This window comes from Apteryx rowi, unplaced genomic scaffold (genome assembly GCF_003343035.1).
Source record: "Apteryx rowi isolate R43461 unplaced genomic scaffold, aptRow1 scaffold_262, whole genome shotgun sequence".
Classification (NCBI taxonomy): domain Eukaryota; kingdom Metazoa; phylum Chordata; class Aves; order Apterygiformes; family Apterygidae; genus Apteryx; species Apteryx rowi.
In genome coordinates this window covers 673667-697343 of record NW_020448997.1, presented here as the reverse complement: position 1 = coordinate 697343, position 23677 = coordinate 673667, and the positions used below count along the sequence as shown (strand labels likewise).

The 23677-nt window shown below is 38.6% G+C and overlaps 1 protein-coding gene and 1 pseudogene across 3 annotated transcripts in view; both read right to left on the bottom strand.

The window, feature by feature from the left end:
* Positions 1-4533: 4533 nt before the first annotated feature.
* On the bottom strand, positions 4534-4678 carry LOC112967063 (annotated as a pseudogene).
* A 6498-nt stretch (positions 4679-11176) lies between these two features.
* The window catches only part of TBCA (tubulin folding cofactor A), a 32955-nt gene continuing 20454 nt past the window's right edge, over positions 11177-23677 (bottom strand). For 2 of the 3 annotated variants that reach the window (XM_026067755.1, XM_026067757.1), the window contains 3 exons: positions 23177-23282; positions 13641-13727; positions 11177-12242 (listed from right to left, as the gene is read on the bottom strand). In XM_026067755.1, coding sequence (XP_025923540.1) covers positions 12162-12242; positions 13641-13727; positions 23177-23282 — 274 coding nt within the window. In that variant the 3' untranslated portion in view covers positions 11177-12161. Of the gene's footprint in view, positions 12243-13636; positions 13728-19014; positions 19092-23176; positions 23283-23677 lie in introns of those variants that run through there. The other variant, XM_026067756.1, reaches the window with a different exon arrangement.

Sequence of the window (23677 nt, the reverse complement as noted above, 5' to 3'; positions counted from 1 at the left end):
CTCTTTGCCTCCATGTCTCTCTTCCTGATTAGTTTGGCCAGTAGCTGATGTTTTGATGATGGCTTCCATTCTTTGAATTGACATTCTCCAAAGAAGAAGTACCTGGGCTTGCTAAAATTGTCCTGAATGTAGGACAGTTCTCTCATACTCCATCTCTGGTAAAGTATCATACAAGACTCAATGTAAATCTTTTGGATTTCTTCACAGTTAAACCTATCTGTCCCTTCTCAAATAAAAATGAAGAATTTTGTGTACTCTGTTGCTAGGGAAGCTACAGTACTGACAGGCATTTTTTTCCTTTATGGTCCAGTTGAGGAGGAGGACAGTCAAATCTTGTAATGGGGAGAAGGTGCTTGTGTACTGGGAGAAACAGAGTGTGTTTGGGCTCAGAGACTGGAGTACTGTACAGAAAAAGTATTTTATTTAACTGTGCAGTAGTGAGCAGGCATGAAATTATTAGATCCCTAAAACTCCCTTTGCCTCCCTTATTTAAAGAGTGGCATGTGCTTGTGATTGCAGCCAGTGAGACTGCAGGTGCCTCATCCTCTGATGACAAGCACAGCATCTGTACTCATCTGATTAATAGAGGCTTTCAGTCAACACAGTGGAGCAATAACACATCACAAGTAGTATGTGTGTGTGATAAGTGGCTGACTAGGTTTATCTTCACCTGGCATAAATGCAGTCCCTTGCAGGTGAGTTACTTTCAACCTTGAATAGTAGCAATTACTTGGATGGGAAAATTGCATGAAAGCACACCTGAGAGAGTCATTATAACAAGAGGGAGTTTGGCCTTGTTGCCACAGAAAACACAGAACATGATGGCAGCAGTGGCACCTTGGAAGACTGGGCTGAAAGAGACCTTCTGGGTCAGTGAGTCCATCGTACTGTGCTTTTCGTACTCTGGTGGCAGGCTCACAGCTGGAAAGTGTGAGAGAGGATTTAGATCAGAGGTATTAGCTTTTCTTTCTTAGCGTTGGAAGCAAGGGTGGCAGTGATAATGTTGTTATTGTCTATCTCCACTGTTCTTTGAGGATGAGGAACCGGAGAAAGAAGGTCATGTGTTAGGGCATCCAAATCAGGGAGGGAGTCAGAACACAATGTGGGGCTTCTTTGCTTGTATTCAGCAAATCAAGTCTCTGTGTACAACTGTGGTTTCTCTGAATGTTAATAAAGTTCTGCTTCCTTCCTAAGCCACGTCATTTTACAGCTAATGAAACAGTGAGGGGTTGCAGGAGAGAAAGCCCAGCACTGGGGATGGTGACATGCTGGGGGAGGAAACCTTCTGCAAATGGCCTTCTTTACTTTGGATGGCTCCCAGCTGTCACTCCTCTTCTCTCTTATGCTGCCTTCAGAGTATGTCTTCCTTCTGCTCTGCAGGGGAAGAATTAGAGAGGCAGAGATAAAATAGCCCAATACTGTCAGGATAAGTGTGTTCCTTTTTGAACTCAGTGTTTGAAAACAGTAGCTTGCTCCTTGGACTGCTTATTGAGATTCCTAGGGGGAATAAGAGCTCCAGGAAGGTCCGTTTATTTATAAGCATTTGTAAAACTTCTTTCACCAAGTTGTATCTCAAAAAATAGCTGGCAGGAGGGTGAATGTTTTGTCTTGTAGCATCATTATAAAGGCTTTATCCTGAATGGCAATGCAGGTGATCCTTTCTTAATTATATTGCCACAATACCATTTTGGGCAAAGAATATATGCTTTCAGGAAGCTGGTGGGTTTTGGAAGGTAGGGCATGTTTCTCTGTTTGCCTTGAGATATGCATTCAGATTCATTCTCAGCCTTGAGCCCGACTCCTGTGTATCCAAAGTCAGCCTAACTATCTGCTTTCTGGCTCTTGCTCCTCATCATCTTGTCCTCTCCCTCTGGACACTTCCGTCAAATTTCCCACAGTTGACAACCTGAGTTCTAGTGCAGAAGATTTAAAGAACAGCTAAAGATTGAAAGTACCTTTTTTATGTGTTAATCTTGCAGTGTGTGTGATTTTTCTCTTTTTATGAGGATAACGGCTTCTGCTTGGTTAACAGTATTAACTATTTATAATACAGCACACTGCATACTCAAGGATCTTGGGATGATTAAGCTCTGCACTTCTTAAAACTGTTTAAGAAGTTCTGAGGCTTGTACATGTGTGTATCAACTTTTTAAAATGATTTTGAACATGAGGAAAAACTTTACTGTGAGGGTGACTGAGCAGTGGAACACATTGCCCAGAGAGGTTGTGGAGTCTCCATGCTTGGAGAGATTCAAAAGCTGTCTGGACGCAATCCTGTGCAACGTGCTTTAGTCCAACCCCCCTGCTCAAGCAGAGTCACCTAGATGATCTCCAGAGGTCCCTTCCAACCTCAACCATTCTGTGATTCTGTGATAAAATGTTTCTTGCTTCTTCAGTTAGTAGTAATTTGTTCACTTAACTTTCACCAGAGGATAGGAGTACTAAACTGAAATAAGTCAGACAGGAGAGCAAAACTTAAAACCTGTAGGTATTAGTTTATGGAAAAGCTGACTAAAGTTTGGAGAGACTAAGTGATTTGTGGAAGAGCAACAAAGCAAAACTGTGGCACTATTGGTAGCCTGTCCCTAATAACATCTCTCTAAAGAGAAGCAGAGTTTGTCCATGCCTGGCTCATCAAGCATCTGGCCAGCATGCGAGTTTTGCTTTTGCCTATAAAGCCACAGCAGAAATTTTTTTTTATGTTTTCTTGTTTGAGCTTTGTGGGGAAAAAGTAAAACTCAAAAGTAGATTGGCTATTTCTGAATGGTGTCTATAGTATATAGGGAGTAGCACATCTCTCGAACTTAAACCATCAGAGAAGTGCTCTTGATTATAGGCAGCTGATGATGTTGCACTTTTTGAGTAAAGTTTCATATTTGAAAGTCTAAATAGAGAGTATTGGTCCAGTTCCAGCTGAGTTTTTCTTTAAAAAGGAATCATAGACTTTGTGAAAAGTGTGGTGTTCAGGGACTGAAATCTTCTGTTTATCCCCAGGACATGTATAATCTTGGCAAAACTGTGTGACCTTCCTTATACTGACTCTTCATTTTTGTAATGTGTCTTCACCCTGGTCTGGCATTACTCCTTTTAATGTGAAGAAGACAGTTTAAGGATAGAAAGTTAGTTTAGTTTCCACACCAACTCAGCTCGAGGCTCCTTTGAAGGGGGTAGTATTTAGGATGTGGGTGCTCCCCTCTTTCCCCTCTGTTATCTGCAAGAGAAATGGCTCTGCCTTTGAATTCTTCATAGTTCAGCAGTGTTCCCTTTGCCACACGATACGACAGGGTATTTTTTGTGATGTCTGCTCTCCCAGCAGTCCTTTGCTTCCGTAAGGCTGCTTTTTTTCCTCTCAAAGCTTCTGTTGCATGTAGTTGTTGTTACACAGGGGCTCGAGTTCAAAGCCAAGTGAAAATGCTGGTTGTCCTCCTTCCAGTTACTGATCCAGTCTCAGCTCTGCCCATTTATAGAAAGTGACTTCCAGTAGCAGCTAAGTAATGTGGCCATCATTTCCTGCTGGCTAAGAATCTTAAGGTCTTGGTTACCATGGGTTTTTTTGTTTTTGGGTTTTGGGGTTTTTTTTTGAGTCTTTGCTTGTCTCATTCACTTGTTCATGAGTATTGAGACCATAACTCCTTTGGATTATCAGTCTCCTGTATTTGTACAGCCTCYGGCACAATGGGGCTCTAACATGATGGCTCTTTAGATGCCATCTCTGTGTAACTGCTTTAGGACTGGGTTCACCATCTCACTTGATGTAGGCTGTTCAACAGTATGTTGGTAGTGTTGCATTGATTTTACATTGGTTTTGACCAGGTAATCTGAGCTTTCTTAGCTTTGATGTGAAAACACTTTTATTCTGATCACTTCTTGAGCTTCTTTTTTTCCTCATTAGTTCCATCTAGTGCCACTAAGGGGATGTGGGGAATTTCAGATATCTTCAACAAGGAGTTTTGTGGCTCGTGAGCCCACAGTAGCCAGGAATTTAAAGTTGATTCAATATTCCTCAAAGCTGGGGGTAGTGCTCCAAAAATAGCAGAGTCAAAGAAATGAGAGTTAGTGATCTGGATGCTTTAAAAACAAATAGGTTAATTCATTCAGTACAGGTAGTTGTGTCTTTTCAGTGTCACTGCTTAAAACTTCATTTTCATCTATAGCGTCTTAATTTAAAGGATTTTAAAACTTAAGTTTACTGCTTTTTAATTTACTCAGCTAAGAATAACAGTTATATTTTAGTTATTTTTTTACACTGTTTAGAAGACAATTTACTCTCTTGTGATGGCTAGAATTCTTATTCTTACTGCAGTTTTTTCTTAAACACTGCAATTGCATAAATTGTATTTGATACATTCATGGAGGTGAGGTCTGTCAGTGACTATTGGCCATGATACAGCCTTCAGGAGAGGAAGTCTCTTACGTCATTGATCCCTGGCAGAACCTCCTAGCTGTCAGCAAAGATCACTGTTATACTTGTTTCTGATACTTTTTCCCTGAGCATTGACTACTAGCTTTTGTGTCCCCCATCTGTCCCTCAGCCTGGGAGAGTGCGAATACAGCTCCCTACTGCCACAAATGATGCAGCCAAGTTTCCTGCATTTGGAGAAACTGCAGGACTTTGCATGCTTGTAGTGTGAGGGTTGAGCTTCACCCTGAGAAAACTGTGTCCCTGCCCAGGACGTTTCCTCTGGCTTCTGCTGGTGACAGAACGCTGGAGAGAGGAGCTCTTGGCTGGGCCTGGTAACGGGAGCAGTGTGCTTTTGATAGCTCTCGTATCTTCCTTTTCCAGGTTCAGTACTGGTTCAGCTGGCACCTAAATGTCCTGGTGACAGGTATTGCATAAACAACCTGAGGGAATGAACCATAGTGCATTAGTCCTTTTGTGGAGGCAATTACTTTTATGCAAAAATATTAAATTTATCTTATAGGTTGAAAACAGAGGAAAAAAATATAAACTTAACATATCCAATATGTTTTTTTTTGAAGGTACCATAGGTAAATGTAGTCTTCCTTTTTTTTTTTTTTTAATTTTTGTAGAACCCATAAACAGCAGGAAGCCAAGTCACTGAAAGCATCTAGATGAATTTCCCATTATTTTCATAAACTAATCTAACCACTCACATCTATCTGTGTAAACCAATTACTTTTTTAATTAGGTAGTCTTTTTGATTGCTTATGGAGAGCTGTGGTGAAATTTACCACTAATTATGCTAGGGCAGGAGGAGGCCACTGGATTGTTAGGAAGGATGAGAATATTTTATTTCCTTTTGTTGAAATGGGGAGCAAGTAGTAACTGATATAAAAATATGCTTATTTTTTCAATTTCAACCTATATAGCTTCTTTTAACCTTACTAATTGAGGCTCTTTCTGTGGGTCAGTGGATTTCCTTCTATCTAATGTAACATCTATAGGAGCTTCAGAACAAGAAGGAAACCAAACTGTTGCAAAGTTCAAATTTTTCTTCCTCATATTAAATGTAATGCCTGTGCTAATTGGTTCTAGATTTTGGACTTCGGTGAGCTCTGGTGATATTCGATCCAAAATGCTGGATTGTAGGACATGTTAGGAAGTAATTTTCAAAGTTTAAGTGCTTTTTTTTCACTGTGGTTGAATATATATTTAGAAAACATGAGGGAGGCAGGGGTTGCACATCTCTTGTGCAATCTCCTCTGCAGTCCTTAGTCCATCGTTTGCATTTAGTGTGAGGCCTGTGTTCCATACAATAAAGCAGAATAGCCACGACTATGCACAGAAGACAAAAGTCCTTTTGGTGAGGAGGACCGTTTTCAGCTTTTTTCCGTCCTCTGCTTTGTACTGTGCAGTGCAAGGTTTGAAAGGTCTGATAGGTAACACTGAGATCCCCTCCCCTGAGGGGGCTCTGGCAATCACTTCTTCCTTGTTGCTGTGGAGAGCAGGAATTCAGAGCAGGTCACTTCAGTTGTCATGAATCCTGCCTTTCTTTAAGTTACTTTGTGTGGCGGTGAGCCTTATGGGATGAGTTCGGCAGAAGGATGTGTAGGTGCTCCATCCACCTTTAGGTGCCTTTCCCTAATGCTGAAGTACAATGACAGGATCAGCTGTACCTGTACCATGTGTGACAGAACTGGCTAGTCAAGAATCTTAGACCTCTAGCAACATGTTTCCGATGGTCTCCCTACGCAGCCTGTTCCAGAGCTTCATTTGTCTTCTAGTTGGTATTTTTCTGAGGAGGGAGGAACGCTTCTAACTTCTCCTCCCGCCTTGCTATAGCTTAAACCCATTGTGTCTTATCTTTTCTGCCAAGCAAAAGATTATTCCTTTCCTCCATAATCTTTTATGTGCTTGAAGGCTATTACCATAACCATAACCACCCTCAGTATTCTCCAGGTTAAACTGTCCAAATTTGTTCCATCTTTTCATAGGTACTGTTTTTTAGTCTTTTGGTAGTTTTTGCTGTTTTCTTCTGAATCTTTCCTATTGGTTCATTTCTTTCTTAAATCATAGCACCTAAAATAATGCTTCTAGCTGACACCTTGCACATACAAAGGAGAATGTAAGGGCTGTTGACCATGTCTTATGAGCTAGGCTCATGTTTTGCATCAAATTTACTAAAAAGCTAGATCTTTTTCAGAAATGCTGTCTAGCATTTACCTTTTTCTGTATTTATGTGGCAGATAACTGCTGCTGCCATGTAGACTTTTGCATTTTTCCTTATTGAAACGTGTTCTAACTGAAATGCCTCCTTTTTTCTACCCTTTCTTCAATTTGCCAGAAACCTTTTGATTTCTAATCTTGTCCTTCAAGATATTCAACAGCCCTATGTCACCCATGGATTAAATATGCACACTTCTTTCATCGTCCAGATTCGTTGAACAGAACTGCACCCTTTTGGATCTGTCGTGTCGGACCTGTTCTAATAGTACTTGGTGAAACTTAGATAACTACTTGGTGAAAGCCATGCACCTGCCTGGCCTACTTAGGTGGGAATTCTGAGGACCCTGGTCTACTGGGAATGAGTGGCAGGTAAAGAGAGCTAGGGAGGGAGGTATGGCCCAGTAGTTAAGCACTTTCCTGGATCTGAACCCCTTTGCTTGCTTGATTTAGACCAAGGCGTTGAACCCATTTTTTTCTGTTTTGAACCCTGGGTGCTAGGTATTCTGGGACAGAGCTCTTGGTCTGTGCTATTAAAGCCAGTTCAGTCAGTGTAAAGGGGGGAAGGAGACTGACTGCAGCTCAGAGCTGAGGGCTTTCACCAGAGGCGTTGGGGATGTATTGCCAGAACAGTACGTTATTCTAAGGGGGTGGAACAACTCTGGACAGAGAGGAATCTTCTGAAGCTCAAGAAAGAGAAGTGCAAGGTCCTGCACTGGGGGAGGAATAACCCCAAGCACCAGTATGGGCTGGGGGCCCACCAGCTGGAGAGCAGCTTGGCAGCGGAGAACCTGGGGCTCCTAGTGGACAAGTTGAATGCAGGCCAGCAATGTGCCCTTGTGGCAAAGGTGGCCAACAGCCTCCTGGGCCACATTAGGGAGAGTGCTGCCAGCAAGTCGAGGGAGGTGATCCTTCCCCTCTGCTAGGCACTGGTGAAGCTGCATCTGGAGTACTGTGTCCAGTGCTGGGCTCTCCAGTACAAGAGAGACATGGACCTGCTGGAGTGAGTCCAGCAAAGGGTCACAAAGATGAGTAAGAAACTGGAGCAGCTCTCATAGGAGGAGAGGCTGAGAGAGCCGGCACTGTTTAGCCTGGAGAAAAGAAGGCTCCAAAGGGAGGAGGGGGTGTCTTATCAGTGTCTGTAAACATCTGAGGAGAGGGTGGAAAGAGGACGGGACCAGACTCTTCTCAGTGATGCCCAGTGACAGGACGAGAGGCAATGGGCACAAATTGAGACACAAGAAATTCCACTTGAATGTAAGAAAACAATTCTTTACTGTGAGGATAGCTGAACTTTGGAACAGGCTGCCCAGAGAGGCTGTGGCATCTCCATCCTCAGAGATGCTCAACACCTGACTGGACATGGTTCTGGGCAACCTGCTCTAGCTGACCCTGCTTGAGTAGGCAGTTGGAAAACGGGTCTCCCAGATGTCAGATGAGGCCTTTACCTGTTCCAAATCTTGGCATTTCCTGCTGGATAGAAACTCCTCGCTTAGCTTGTTGCCTTCTGTGAATGCCATCCTGAGGGCCTAGACTTCCTTTGCCTGAAAGCCAAAAATCTGACAGAGGGTGTCAGAAGAGTTTGTGGCATGGGGGGCACATGGTAATGCTCATCCATCAGCATCAGCCATTTATGAAATGGTTGCCCTTGTATTCAGTGGAGCTGCACTGATCAACTCAGTGCTCTGCAGTCCCCTTTTCCTACCTCAGGGCATTTAGCAGGGCTTCTAAAAGTGAACAACTGTACCACCTTTATTCTTTTTGTGGATTTAACCCAAAACCTGTATGTATAATTAGCACTTTCCTCCTCCTAAAGGAAGCTGGGGCATAACCTTCCTGGAGATATACATTGTAGTCTTTCTCTGCAGCTAATTGTGTACCTACAGAATAAGGGAAGGAAGCTTATTCTATTCGGTTGTAGCTTTACTTAAATCTTGGATTTGAGATATGCTCTGTGGCTTCTGAAACTCTGGGTTTCAATGAGTAAATCTTCTTTTTACCTATGCTGCAGGATCTTGGTGAAATTCAGCTAATTCAACTCAATGAGCAATGTTTTGATGGAAAAAAATAAGTGTAGTCTCTTCCCTTTTATCCTAGTAAACCATGGCCAGGAATGATCCGTATGTAGGGATGCTCTTTGTGTAAGTAAGTGCTTCTGGCCCAGACTGTGCACTCCCCTGCTCCATATACTGCTCAAGTCACTCCAGTTGCCTTCTATTTACAAAATAGTTTTTGGAGTGTTAAATTTCAATTGTCCTGTTTGTGTTGTTGGTTGGTCTCTTAAGCATAGTGTGGCCAATAATAAGAACAGATTTCCATATTTCAAGCAAGTGATAGCTGTTTGGCTAATGACTAAAAGGGTGAAAGGAAGCAGCTTTGCTTGTGTTTTGGGAGAAATAACTGAATAGACATCTGACTCGAGGAAGGGGTTTAGGGGTACAAATCCCAATCAGAGAAAAGTACAGCTTAGAGTTGTTGAAGAGTTGGAAGAATAGCGGTAATGAAGAGATGTTTGTCTTATTGCGTATTTCCTATGGTTCATGCTAAAGTGTGGGGATTTCTTGGCTTCTTTTCGTAAGTATTCAAATACAGCATGTGTTTTTCAGGAGAAAATTAAGTTTTCATCCTGGATCTTTCTCCAGAACATAAACAGCATGGAAAAACAACCCAAAAGGAAGTGCTAATAAATTATAAGTCTTGCTTTTCATGTAGAATATTTTGAGGGACTTTGAGATGTACTGTATCAGAGAGCTGTCAGAGACTACTTTTTTGAATGTAAGAAACTTACCTTCAAAGAAGGGAAATTATTGCTGGGGAAGAAAGTGCTGTGTATTAATTAAAAACTTTTAGTAACATAACAAAAGCAATCAGCCTGTAAATTAGCCATTGCAAGTAATTACCTGAGTGTTGTGGAGGTTTTTCAAGTGAAGGAAGGAGTTTGAATTAGAGGACTAACAGAAGAGTTTTGAAGCTACTTTTAGTTTTCAATATGCAGTGTAACTGAGGACTTGAGAAATACTAGTTTCCAGGTAAAGGTACCAAATTTGTATGTCTCGTGATTGAACTGCCAGTAGAACTATAGATTCAGTGCGTCCTCTAAAGTCAGAGGACAAGAATCTTAACTGTGCAAGAATAAACTTAAGAACAGGTAGTAGCTGGCAAGCCCATGATCAGAGCAATGGGCACAGGTCTTCTATTGAAAACTTCCTTCCAAATTTTTTTTTTCTGTTTACCTTTTTCTTCTAAGATGAGCTCTTTTGTTACTTCAGTCAGCGTGTGATGTTGAGGAAGAGGAAATGGCTAGGGGAGAATATAATCTTGGTTCTTGATGCAATCAGAGGGAGCTAGAAAATAGCCAGGAAAAAATATATATGCAAACATGGTTCAGGTCCTGACAACTGCAGACATGACAAAGTATCCTACCATAGAAACTACTGCACTAAGGAACTTTCCCCAGGAGTCTGGCTTATAGGTTAAGTACTCCATCCCATGCACTCTTAATTCTAAATGCCAACTTAAGCCTTACCACAATGTTACTGCCACTCAGCCGCTATAGGTAACATCTGTGTTGAACTTTCATGCTGACCCTGCATTTCCTGTGGAAGTCAGCAACTGTATTTCATTTTCCTGTGGGTTTGCTTTTCAGGAATGTGTATTGTTTCTTCAGAAGAAGAGTAATTTTTTTTTTTTTAATTCTACCTTACCCAACAGACTTGCCTCCCCCAGCACACCTTTTCAGCTCAACCTCTAGTCACCACACTCCACTCAATAGCCTCAAGCATTTGCTAAGCAAAGGATTACTGCTACTCAGGCTGCAGCAGGTCAGCTAAGGCACCTAGGCTGCTTTGTCCGTTCAGCTGCCATTTCTGGTGAAGGTCCACAGAAAAAACTGACTGAAATAAATGAGAAAAGACAGGTGATCTCCTCAGTAGCAGTTCACTTGCACTGTGAGCAGGGCAAAAGTGTCCTCTGCTGCCATCCAGCAGTCATGCATCTAGGACACAACACTGCCAAGAAGGTAGACGTACACTTTTATGAAACTATAGTGTTGTCACAAATGGTTCTACCTCTTAGCACTATCTAGTATAGGTCTGAGTTCTAAGGTCATCTACTTCAAAAATAGATCATTCTGCAGTCAATCAGAAATCTTGCATTGTTGGAAGTTGGTCACAGCAATGCTTAAGAGTGATGAGAAGTGGACTTATTACTCTTGATGAAGACCTAGCCGCAGAACAAGATGACCTTTAGTCAAGATTCTTATTTTCTTGCATTTTTGCTCTGCTCTGAAAGCAAGAGACTGTGCTAGACTGACATCTCAGACTTTTTCAAGGGAGTAGCAGCAAGTGGTTTATTATGCTACTTATACTGCTGTAATGCTGTTATCTACGTTATTTGTGTCTTTCTTACCTGAAATAACATAGGTCTGAAGACATACCACAGTATTACACAGTGATTTTTATCAGTACAACCTTGTGTTTATAACCGTGTGCAGAGCAGGTAGATCCTTAAGGCATATAGGTGTAGGTGAAATTTCAGTTTATCTGAACCCAGTCACATTAACAAAAAATTTTATTAGACTATTTCATATAGCACCACACAAAAGGTACACTGTGCTTTGTGTTGCCCTTAAAGAACATGCCAAAAAACTTTCGAACTGTAAAAACTAGAGAAGTCATCCTGAAAGAGCCACAGGTTTTGTACATAATGTTTTAATAGTCCTCCAGGCAGGTTAAGCATTGTTCTCATACCCATTAGTTCTCTCTCAACTTCTAGGTTTTGAGCTTTGCTCAGAAAAAGTCACTTGGCCAAGATGAGCAGCTGTGCTTTCAGGAAAAAGGTTCACTTCAGAACTTCCACCAGTAAGTCCAGCTGACAACATACTAGACAGCTGCTAAATTTTGTTTCTTGAGAAAAGCCACTTAATCTTGATTAATGGTAATAATGTGAACTGGGCTCTACAAATCAACTCCAGGTAAATTAAGAAAGGTTTGGAATTGGCTCTTAATTCTGCCTTATGTTCAGAAAGAAACAAGGAGTAATACTTTGTATAATTACAGATAAATAGTATCATAGAAAAAGATGAATGACTTAGGGTCATTTAGCCCATCCACTGTTTCAGTACAGATTGCTGTAATAGCTTGATAATATTTCCAATATAAGGTGCTTCTAAAGCATTGATTGACTTGTCACATTTCTTACATAGCTAGACACTTGAACTGTACTCTGTTTCTTAGCCTGAATTGTTCAGAATAAGTTTTGTATATTAACTATTACAGTATTAGGCTTACATTAAATAAGCTTTTTTGTTGTTCTTTCTATAATTCAGGTGAACTGGCAATATTTCTATTTTGCCTGAATATGGAACACACAGATGTTTCAGAACATCCTTTATTCAATGCATTTTGGAGTTAGGGAAGGGCTAGTTATTTGCATAAAGGGAACCTTAGCAAGTCAACAATATTAAGAGAGTTGTGGTCAAACACAAAAGTGTGGAATGGACCCAGTGCTAACGCATATAAAGTGTACTGAAAAACTTCTAGGCTTCCAGCTTCACTGACTCCAGTATGCAACGTGCTTCTTTATACTCTTCAGCTTCTTCCAATTCTTTTTCATTTTCCTGGAATTAAAAGAGTCTTTGAGTACTTCAGTAATAAGTGACATGTGACTAAATATAAGAAGGAAACCATGAAACAAAAAGGTTATATCAAAATTGAGAATATTAGTTTTACATGATTCAAAGCACAGGTTTAAAGTATAATGGCAGCCACGTGTGAGTAGACCTGTGTGTACCTTTAGTCTATTAAATAAATATTTAAAAACAAGTACATCAGAATTGGAACTAGTGACAACAGAACTCAGAACAAGAGTACTATTAGGAAAAAAGCTTAAGCAGAGATTGACAATTGAAAAAACATACTTCTTTAAAGTTCATATTAAAAAAAATTGAAGGTAAGCTAAGAACAGAACGCAAGTCTGCTGCAAGAAAGCAAGTCAGCAAGTCTTTTAGACTTCTGAATTCTTGAAAACAATTGTAACCCCTCCACACATGCATTTGTCATTTTAAGTTTGCATACCATATTGTACAGATTAATAGCATCAAGTATAAATCACTTCTGCATCCCACTGAAGTCTAAACCAGCTAACTGTCAAGTAGCAAGTTGTCTAAAGGACAAAAGGAGCCTAATCCTGCCAAATACTAAGCATCCATTTTGGAAGACACTAGGGGCATATCACCTGAGGACAAGAGAAGTTGAGTTTTCCTTTGAAGAGAGTCCTAACTGATCATTGTTACATTTTAACAGTCACATGTCAGAGGCTTAACTTACAGGATGTAATATTAGCTCACAGTAACATTTACATCTATAACAGAATTCTTGGTGAAAAATCAGCTTTTAAAGTGAGCATGATAATCTCCAAGCTTAGTTTACTTTCTGTGAAACTATTTGTACAAGATACTGTTTACTCCTGCAAGTAATTCATATCCTAAAAATGGAGCAGTAATGCCCACCTCACTAATAAATCATATAAGCACTACTCAGCAAGGACTTCTGCTGTTTTTTCACTTGGCCATAGCAAAATAAATGCGTTAAGCAAGGTATTTTGAATATTTCAGGTCACTACAAGCATATTATATATATCCTCACAAACTAGAAAAACTATCTAAAGCAGGTAAACTGTTTTACCTGATTGTATAGCTAGCACAGGAATTCAGAGTCAGCACAGTACTTAAGTGTATGTTAGGTATACCTTCCATTAAAGACATTTCTAACATTCTAACACATACAATTCTTGTATGCTACAGACCAAGTTTGCATAGACAGTTATCTGAAATGGAATACTGGTATGTTATAGGATGCCAGTCCTGGAACTTATAAGTAATTCTTCAATCAAGTTCTATTACACTTCAATTACACTGCAGGCTAAACATGGTTTTACAGTTTCACCTCAGAAAGAACACTTCATTATGTGAGGTGTTCTGCATTATTTGATAAACAGTTTTTGGTGCAATACTTACTAATAGTTGAGTAAGATCTGCGTGTGCAACTTCTAATCTGCGCTGGCAGTCTGGAATCATCATTCGTGATTCTTGCAAGATCTCAATCTGTGAAAATTGGAAGCCAGTGACATGAAAATGTGTTCCAGATGGAAATTTTAGTTTTTAAAAGGAGCCTTTACTCTGAAAACTCAGTAGCCCAGTCATCATCTAGAAACTTCAGAACAGTTGCATATTTTCTGAATAGGCTTTTTTATTAAAACGTACCAACTTAGCATAATTGCTTAAAATTCTATTAGTGTATATTAATAAAGATTTTACAAGACATTTCCATTTCCTTTGTGTTTAATTAAATACAATTAATTAAGTGGAGAAAAAGTATTTAGAATAATTTTTTCCTTTAGAAAGAAGTAGTACTGTCTGGTAAGGTTTCCGTATAACATTTGTTAAAAAACACTATTTAGAACAAACTTTCTCCTGCTGTCACGAAGCAGCTTCATCCAAAATAGGATCAGCTGGTTATATAAATATCTCCTGCATCTTTTGGGTAATAAAGAAAAACAGTGTTCAGATAATACCACATAGAGATAATTACTGCATGAAAAAAGTTATTGAGTTATTGATCACATTGTGTGCACACTGCAGGAGGCTCTGACTGAAAGACAAAGGTAAAGAAAAATGAAAAGCAAAGACCAGCAGGCTCATATTTTTGATGCTTATCATGCATAAAAAGTTATTACTTATCCTTGTGCTTCATTTTAGGAGAAAGATTATTCTCACCATGCACTTTGAACAAAATTACTAAACTGGCACCCCACTGAATCTGAACATCCTGCCTCCACCTACAGAAAACAACTTCAGCTTTATACAAGGGAACGCTTTTTTCATGGAACATTTCTGGACCTGAAATCCATCCACTGAAAAGGAAAGGTGTGCAGAGTTGTTCAGTAATGTTAAATCTATGTAGAAGTGAAAATCAGTTAGATATTAAAGTACTAAATGTCTTCTGCATTCAGGATAACCTGCAACAGAAGCCTTTCACTTTAAACAGTCTCACTATATTCCGTCATTCCTATGTTGTATATTCCTTTCAGTGTTAATGCTGCAGTGTTTGGAAGTACTGAAGGGAACACTAATCTTTAGAGGGAAGATGAGCTATGACTAAGAATTTATTTATGCATACAGGGACTCCTTTTGTATTAAAACATTACCATCATGCATTCATGTCATTGCTCAAGTTCTTAGTTCAAGTCATTTTTGAAAGAATTTGCCATTTTTGTTTCTGACTTCATTTCAGAGAACCTAAGGCAAAACCCATCTACTTTAATGAAGCAAGATAGATGACAAATGCTAAAAAAAAAAAAAAAAAAAAAAAAGTTAAGCACCCCCAAGTTCTAGTTCTCGACAGCATTATCACTTTTCTTCAAGCATTCAGTATTAGATTGTATTAAAAATAAATTAATCACTCTGCATATTACACTGTCAGCAGTGAATGAATAAAGGTTTGTAACTTCCATAGAATATAGTGTGCCATAAACTGCATGAGATGATGCCTTCTGCCTTATGTACTACTACTTTGTTCTATAAAGAATACCTACAGGGCTGAGCATATCCAATACTGACTTCCCTGGGCTGGTACTGCTAACCAGTTGGGCACTGTGAGGCTGGTGGATGATGTGGAAAGCAGTAACTCATTTTATATATGCCATCAACAAGCTATCTGGGAAGAAGTATAACCTGGAATCTGCAAGCTGTAGCCCTGGCTTCTGCAAGACAAGAACATAAGACTACCCAAATCACTGTTTGAAACAGAATTTGGATGGAGATCTGAAGGGGTACCTGAGTTTTACTTACATTTGCCTGTTGCTATGCAATACTAAATACCACCCCCCCCCCCAAATTTAAATCTTAGAACCTCTACATCCAGTAGGTGCAAACAGTTGGAAAACAGGAGTGGTTAGGGAACCAGGCAGTAGTAAACCACCGAACTAGCTACTCAGATTTTGATAACTTTTGCCTAAATACTTTTTTTCAAATAATCTTCTTTAACAAAATAATCCCAGGCTGACCATTTACTGTTACAAATCTATATAATAAAGCAAAGTCAAAAGCTTGAACAATTAGATAAACTTTAAGATTGGAATTATAATAAAGCATTTGCTCTCCAAATTCTGTGAAAATTAAACAGCAGTCCTACTCCCCTTTCCCAACATACTCTAGAAACTTTCTAGCTGAATTCTAAGCAGTTTAACTTACAAACAGGTCGCAGAGGAAGTTACTATGTGAGAATGATCTAACTTTGGAAAGAACCATAAAAATCTTCAAGGTTACTGTGAATTACAATGCCAAATAAAAGTATTAAAAACTGGAATAACTGAAGTGCATCTAAATAAAGTGTTAAGACAAAAGCAGTAAAGCACAAAAATATATACAAAGACAAGCAAATTGGATTTGTTGTCAATAACTGCACACAGGATCAGAAGAGCTATTGTGACTACAATGAAGATGACATCCCAATTCTTTTTACACGTATTGAGAAGCCAGTATAACAAATCTCTCCAAACAGCCAAATTTCTAGTCAATTGTCTTTCTGTATTGAAGGTATTTCTACTAAGAGGCCTGGCATCTTTCAAAAGAAAGTAGTCTGCTCGTGTTTGATGGAGCTCTTTAATGGTTGGTGTATATATAACCTATTTACTAAACAATGTGGATTTTTCTTACATTGGATCAGATGTCAAGAATTGGTGTCTTAATACACTATTAATAGCCTTCAGTCTGTTTCCCATAAATTTCAGATTGCATTGACAGATAACCCTGAACAGAAAAGCCAGATGCAAATATACAGATCCACCTACCAGTCACTTAAGTGGAAGTGCACCATAACAAAAAAAATCAATTTTACACATTCAAAATAAGCCCAAAGGCCAAACACAACTCTGTGAAAAACAGCTGAGGAGGTAATGTCTGAGGTGCAAACAACTTAGATTTTAGCAAGACCCACAGTAACAGAAGTTCAGAACCACTATTTCAACTTACCAAGGCAGATTGGAGATGCTCAAAGGAGGGAAGAGTCTCTAATTTAGGATCATCCAAGCACTTATGTTATATTAAAACATCAAATTTCTGATACTTTAAGAATATGCTTAGAATAGAAATAAATACTACTGTTTAAGAACATCAGTATCAAGTATTCTGCAGCAGGAAGCAATTTCATTCAGCCTAACTGACATGTATTGTATAGTAGGGACAACAGAGCTTGATCAGCTTCAAAAAAGATGGAAGCCGATTTCTGTTTTTTTTTCAGCTGACCCACAACTAAACAAAAGATTTAGAGATGTACAGATCCACAAATAATCTGAAGATAATAATAAGAAAACCTCCATAGGGTGGTCTGTCATCCCTTTATCTTAAAAGGAGGATAGCCTAATAAACTACTGGGTCACAGAGTGTGATGACAGTATTGTTTTACATGACAGGATTGGCATTCTAGCCACAAAAGATTGGCTAAGAAAAAAATAGATTTGTGAATTAGTGTGTATGTGTGTATCTCTCTCTCTCTATGCATATATATATTCACATACACACAGACACACACACATATATAAAAATAAAAAGAGTTCTTTCTTGTAAGTGAGACAGACTAAATCACCAGAGGTTCAGTACAGGACTGGGAGATGGTAATTAAAAGGAGCTGCTTTTAAATACTGCCTCATAAACACTTGTCCTTTGACGGTTGCACAACTGAAAACGTAATCATGGCTCTCCTCACAGACAGGTGAGGTGAAACTACAAACTCAAAGACAGTAGGGAAAAAAAGAAAAAACATGCAAATAATTCAGTTTGTTGAGAAAAGTGTTATTCATTCAAACTACTTTTCATCAGAAAGCTTATAAAACACTTGAAATCTGTTGACCGGTTACAGCCACGTTTGACAGAATGGCTGAGACCCAAAAGAAAAGAGACATCTCTAAGTATCACGAATACCAATGGTTCCAAAATAAGCCTATAAGGAAAAGACTGTAGCACAATGTAAACAGTAGTGTTAGGGCTGCTGGTTGGCTTATAGCCACAACACGGTATTATTTCTCACCCCAGTGGTAATCAGGGCGCATAAAGATATTGTGCGCAGGGGTGGGGGCAAGAAAGGAGGATGAAGGGAGTAGGAAGATGTAGGGGCAGTGGGAGAAAGCTGGGTATAAGAAAGACAGGAGACCACAGGAGATGTGACACTAAGCTAAAGTTATAATTATTGGGGAGAGAGGGATATAGAGGAAAAAAAACAAACCATAGGAAAACAGGTTTTGTTAGTTCCACTTCCTATGAAGCAACATGACAAGACCAAAAGAGGCTCGAGTTATCTACAAATACAGGATACAAGAAATGATTGCAGTCTGTTACACATGAGTTCTTTGCCAAATTTATCGATCAAAACACTTCTGAAGGACCATGAAGAAAAGCTTACAGAAAAAAAACAGAGCACATGATCTCTTTTCTATGGGACTTGAATGTTTTAGGCACTGAAACGGCTGCGTATCAACTACAAGCTAACTACATTTGTAGCAAGAAACATGAAAGAGAAGAAAATCCACTAGATCTAAATGCCTCAGTATTTCAAACTTGGGCTTTCTCTGCAACTCCTCTTAGGTGACGGCCAATCCAGTTTCTTCTATAGCAGATCACTTTAGGAGGTACAAGGCAGAAAGGCACCTTTGGTCTTTCTGGAAAATAGTTGGTCATTGGCTGTTTTCTGCTAAGACACAACTATAAGGTTTTCTTCATTGTCAGCTGCGGGGGGGGGGGACGACAGATGACTTGAAGCTCAAAAATGGAGATACTGCTCAAAGGACAGAAGCAAAATTCAGTGTCCCTCATGCAAAATTTTTTGAATTAAATATTTGTATAGTAAATTATAGATGCTGCTCCTTTAATATCATCTTGCAGAATGATAGTGGAATTATCAATTATAGAAAGTTGTCTTTTAATCTACAGGCACACATTCCTCCTAGCAGCTCTCAAAGTTCTACCTGAACAGACCGTACATGTTGGTGCGAGTGTGAACCTCACCATGTAAACAGATGAGAGGTGGCAAAAGTCTAAACAAAGAGGTTTCTTTGGAAGTGATGTGAGGAAAACACTGACAAAAGTAAGACTTGTTTCCCAACAAGAGCGGCTCAACCTTGTCAGAACAGATAGACAAATTTTTTCTCCATTTTCTTTAAGGGGGTGGATGTGAGGGATTTAGACTTTTTTTTTTTTTAAGGTAGGATATAGATTCTGAACCCATGCTTAATGTAGTGCCTACTTTGCTAAAAGTTAGCGGGCTGGTTAGGAAAGGTTCAGAATAAACTTGAAGGTTTGGGGGAAATCCTCATTTTATTTTATGGAGGCAAAATACCTGGAGAAATATCTCTGCCAGAACTGGAAGCAGAACAGACATAAGCCAGAAAAGTCAAGTCCAGACTTCTTTTTTTTCTGTAGAGCAGAGGAAGAGTGAGCCCAGTTACAAAAGAAATGAATCCCCTCTCATCTCATGGGCAAGTCTTTCTACTGAAGGAGTGTTCTCATACTAACTTACTCCAGATATTGCACAAGCATCTCAAATCTTCAGGATAGAATCTGGAATACAAAAAGGTATTTTTATCTGACTGGGGAAAAAAAAGAAAGAAAGAAAAACAGCTTTTGGAAAACAGAAGGGGAAAAAATAAGATAACAGTAATGATTTGTCATCAACTGCTCTCTTTCAGAAAGCACATTAGGCAATTAACCACAAGTTGAAAGCCTTTTCAGTACCACCTGTATGTCAGGAACATTACTCTGTAGTTATTTCAGAGAACTCTAGGTTGCTAAGCTTTTAAAGAGACACATCTGTACTTGTTAAGGATACTATCCAAATACATGAAGTGGAGCATCAGACTCTTTGTTAGCATTTCCACTGTCGCTTTACCTAAACAGCTAGAGCTACAGAGTTCAGATTATTAAGCAGAGGTCATCTATTCTTAGAGAAAACCCGAAGGGTTATGAACACAATCAGACTGCAATGAAACTAGGTGTTTCACCTAATCTTGCCATACTTGATTTGTAAGACTGAGAAAATTGTGTTTGAACTGACAGAGTGGGGGATGAAAAGAGTTAAAAATTGAAAACCCAACTGAGGTAACTAGAGTACTTCTTCAATGCTTAAACAGACATTTAAAATGAAAAAGTTACTGAGCATTCCAGCGTTCCATAATAAGATATGTAGCTCACTCTGATCTTCCATACTGATTTTCCAAAAACAATATAAATGATTTCCAGGTGTATATCCTTTTTAGCTGTTTCAGGAAATATTCTACCTCCCACTCAAAGTAAGAGAATACCTGACTTTTTTGCTAATACTTGGGAAAAAAACTATTAGCAAGATTGTATGTACTCTATAGCATGCAGATATTAAATTCTATGTTGAATTCATTAGATTTTTACTTCATTTGGGAATGACATTACACGAGAAGTAATTTAGAGTTGTAGGATAACTATTAAAAAAAAAGAAAATCAATCATTTATCAGTAAAAACACTGATAGTTAACTGAAACTCCAAAGTAGATGCACAATCCCAATGAGAGGAACCAAAGAGTAGATACCTCAGACTCCTCCCACACTCACGAGTACTCAAGATAAAAGCATTAGATTGTAAAGGGTGTTCATTAAGTTCAGAACAAATCAAAAACATGAAAACTATTGTTTCCTACCGTTAGTCTGCACTCATGGGTGACTAGAGTGTGAAAAGTTTTTATTGCAGATAAAGTATCATGAAACCCTGTGTAAAGTCTTTATATATTGAGAATCAGTAGAACTGTGTAGAAAATAAGGCTTCATTACTAAAAAATCCACACTGAGTACAGCTGCATTACTTGCTGGAACCAGTCATGGTTTTTAGTGACTCTTTGCAGAAATTATATTCATCATTTACAAAGAATTAAAATGCTTAATAACTTTTCTTTGCTAAAAGCCTTTTGGTTGAGGATAGTATGATTTTGAGATACAGCATTAATGAAAATCTTTTCTTTCATAGTATTTTTCAAATACTGCTCTCATTTATGTTTTTCTGCCAATGTGGCTCAAATAAAACTCTAGTGAAAGCTTTCCCTGAATTTCTAAATCTCTCATCTACATTTTGTAAGCAAAACCAGATGCTAAGAGTGTTTTTTTTTTCTTTTTAATAAACTATAAGTGATGAAAAAGGAAGGGCTTCCCCACCCAATAAGGCTAGAGATTCTCATCCTTGGTAACACAGCCTACCATGCACATATAGCAGCACTGAGAGCCAAACTGTCATTTTTGTTTCTCTGAGATAAATCCGCTCTTCATGAAACGAGTCTTCCTGCAGAGTGCAGGCTGGAGGCTCGGATGTAACTGCTGCCAGCAACCCTAGTAGGTCACTGCTACAGCTAGAGACCACCCAAATTCCCAGGAACCGCAAGCTACTCCACTCTGTAAGACGTTAGGAGGAAAATACTACTGAGTCAAACCCTAACTATTGTTCTGCAAGGGGACTGATCCCTCCTCCTTACAGACCAGACACACATTAAAGCTACGCCATAGGAATAGCATTATTCATGTTAAAATACAAGTTTCTTTGGTCACTTCCATATTGTTAACCCATAAATTCTTCTGCAGAGTTGCAACCAAAGAACTAAATGAGAAAAAGCACACTAAAAAGCTTAAAAGCACCCCTCCCTCAACTGTGGATTGATTCTATTTACATAGCTGGTTTCCTACCTCAGCTAAAAATATATATATATTGTTAAAGTTATTATTCTAGTCTCAAATGATTGAATTTATTCCCCTTCCCAAATGCTATTTTTCATTACTGAAATAAAGACTATAAACATATTTTAAAATAAATACAACAATTATTCAGATTAGAAATTACTAACTAAAAGCAATTCTTAAAATGTGTAACTACAGATAATTTTCCTGAAGAAATTTTTGAAATATTAACTCCATCCAAAACCTACTTTTGAGAAAACTCTCCTGCTATGATATAATTTTCTTTAGTGTAAAAGATTTGATCCTGTAACAAGTGCACACATTCTTTCTGAGCCTCCAAGTTCACCACAACTTAAAATATTTACAACTTTCAGAATGCGAAGTAAATTGTGCTAAAAGAACAATAAATGAAGATGTCATTGGAGGAATTAATTGCTTTCAAAATGAATTCAGGCAGTTTCTGAATGAACTGGGACTGTTCACTTAGAAGGCTTTTGCCACTGTTCTTTCTGAAAATATCCTCAAATAGTACGTTACAATTCTTTCCACAGCAAAAGTTCACAGCCTCTGCTGTTCTTGACTTTGATGATTTTTTGCATGTCAGTGAGGAAAATCGTGCAGTCAAAAAGCCTGATGAATGGGGGACACTAAAAATGGGGATTGCATTCATTAGTTCTTGTTAGCATCAGCAGATCTTCAAAGACTACTATTTCTGCAGCATCTTGGAGTCAGTCAGCAATCAGGCAGAAACTCAGCTCTATAAATACAATGTTTTCTGCAAATTCTACATTTGTATTTCTTTCCCATGTTAAAGCAAGACAGACCATGCACACATGGATTGAAAACTGAATTTATTCAGGAATTTGTTTTAGCTTCTTCTAAAAGGGCTTTTTCCTAACTTGTTTTTGTTAGGTTGTACATTCAGGTTTTCTTTAACCTATTCTTCCATTGTTCTAACTCACTGTTTCTGTGAAGATTTAAGTGAATATAACTGGAAAATGCTTGGGAGGGGGGGKGGGAAGCATGGTTAAAAGTTAACAAATTTACTTGAAAAAAAAATAAAGATCACAAACTCGGACAAACCAAACTTCTATAAAGAATATAAGCAAACCTCCCAAGCCCAAGCCTTCTTTCAGTGACAAGGAAACTTGACATTCCCTCTCCTTCCAAAAGGGCATGTACCAACTGCCTGCAATCACCCACTGTCCTTTGTGGGGAACCTGGCAAGAAAAATTCCACTGCACTGTAACTGTGACTTTAAATCAACCTTTTGAGCACATGAAACTACAGCATGCACATTTCCAGCTAGTGACCCCCAACAACTCTAGCAGCTGCTAGGAGTTAACCTACCCATTGCTCTCTGTGCTACATGCCTATGATTTTTACCAAACGCATGCTAGCATACTCAGAGTTTATGTTTCATCTTCATATTAGCTAACAGACGCTCTAAATTTCACAGTAACATTCATGCTTACCACCAAGCACTTAACCTAATTTATCTAGAATGGTTCTTTTCAGGTTCTCAGCATTTTTGAGAAAGAGTTCGTGATGGCCTCCTTCTCAGTGTCAGTGATAGCCATCCTGTCACCAAGTGCTAAATAATCCATGTCCAATCGCTGTGTAATTTAACATTTTGGAAGAAAGGAAGTTTCTGCAAATGCAAGTTATGACTTTTAAAATTAACAGAATTTTTAGTCTAGTATTTATATAACAGGAGCCTAGAAAGAGGTACAGGTTATTCTCTTATTTAAGGATGACTGTGATTAAAACAAAGCAAAGAAGCAAAGAAAACAAGTTTTAGGATGGCTTACCTGCTTCTTAATTCCATAATCATCACATGCTTCAGCTTTCATTTTTTCAATCTTTTCTTCTTGCTGTTTTGCTTCTTTTTCGTACATAACTTTTTCTTTTGCCAGTCTGCAATTAAACCAAGCGACTGTGTTAATCTGGCTCTGTTATGGTAAAAAGTTACACCACTGATAACAAAAAAAACCCCTGAAAGCTGCAGCTCTAAAAGATATTAGTTTTTACCAAGAGAGGCTCTTTAACACTTGAAGAACTGTATCTAAGAAATGCTGAATTTAGCTATTATGTACAATAGTTCTGATAAGAATATTTTCAATAAAAGTATTTTTAATTTAAAGGTTCAGAGTAGGCTTATCTGTATAGACTATCCTAAAAGCTATATATTGGTACTTCATTTCAAATACGTAACAGAAACGGAAGAGAAGTTGCCTTGTAGATCTGGATGACAGCTAATAAAGGAGAAAGCTATCTTTGTATCTCAAAAAAAAAAAAAAAAAAAAAAAAAA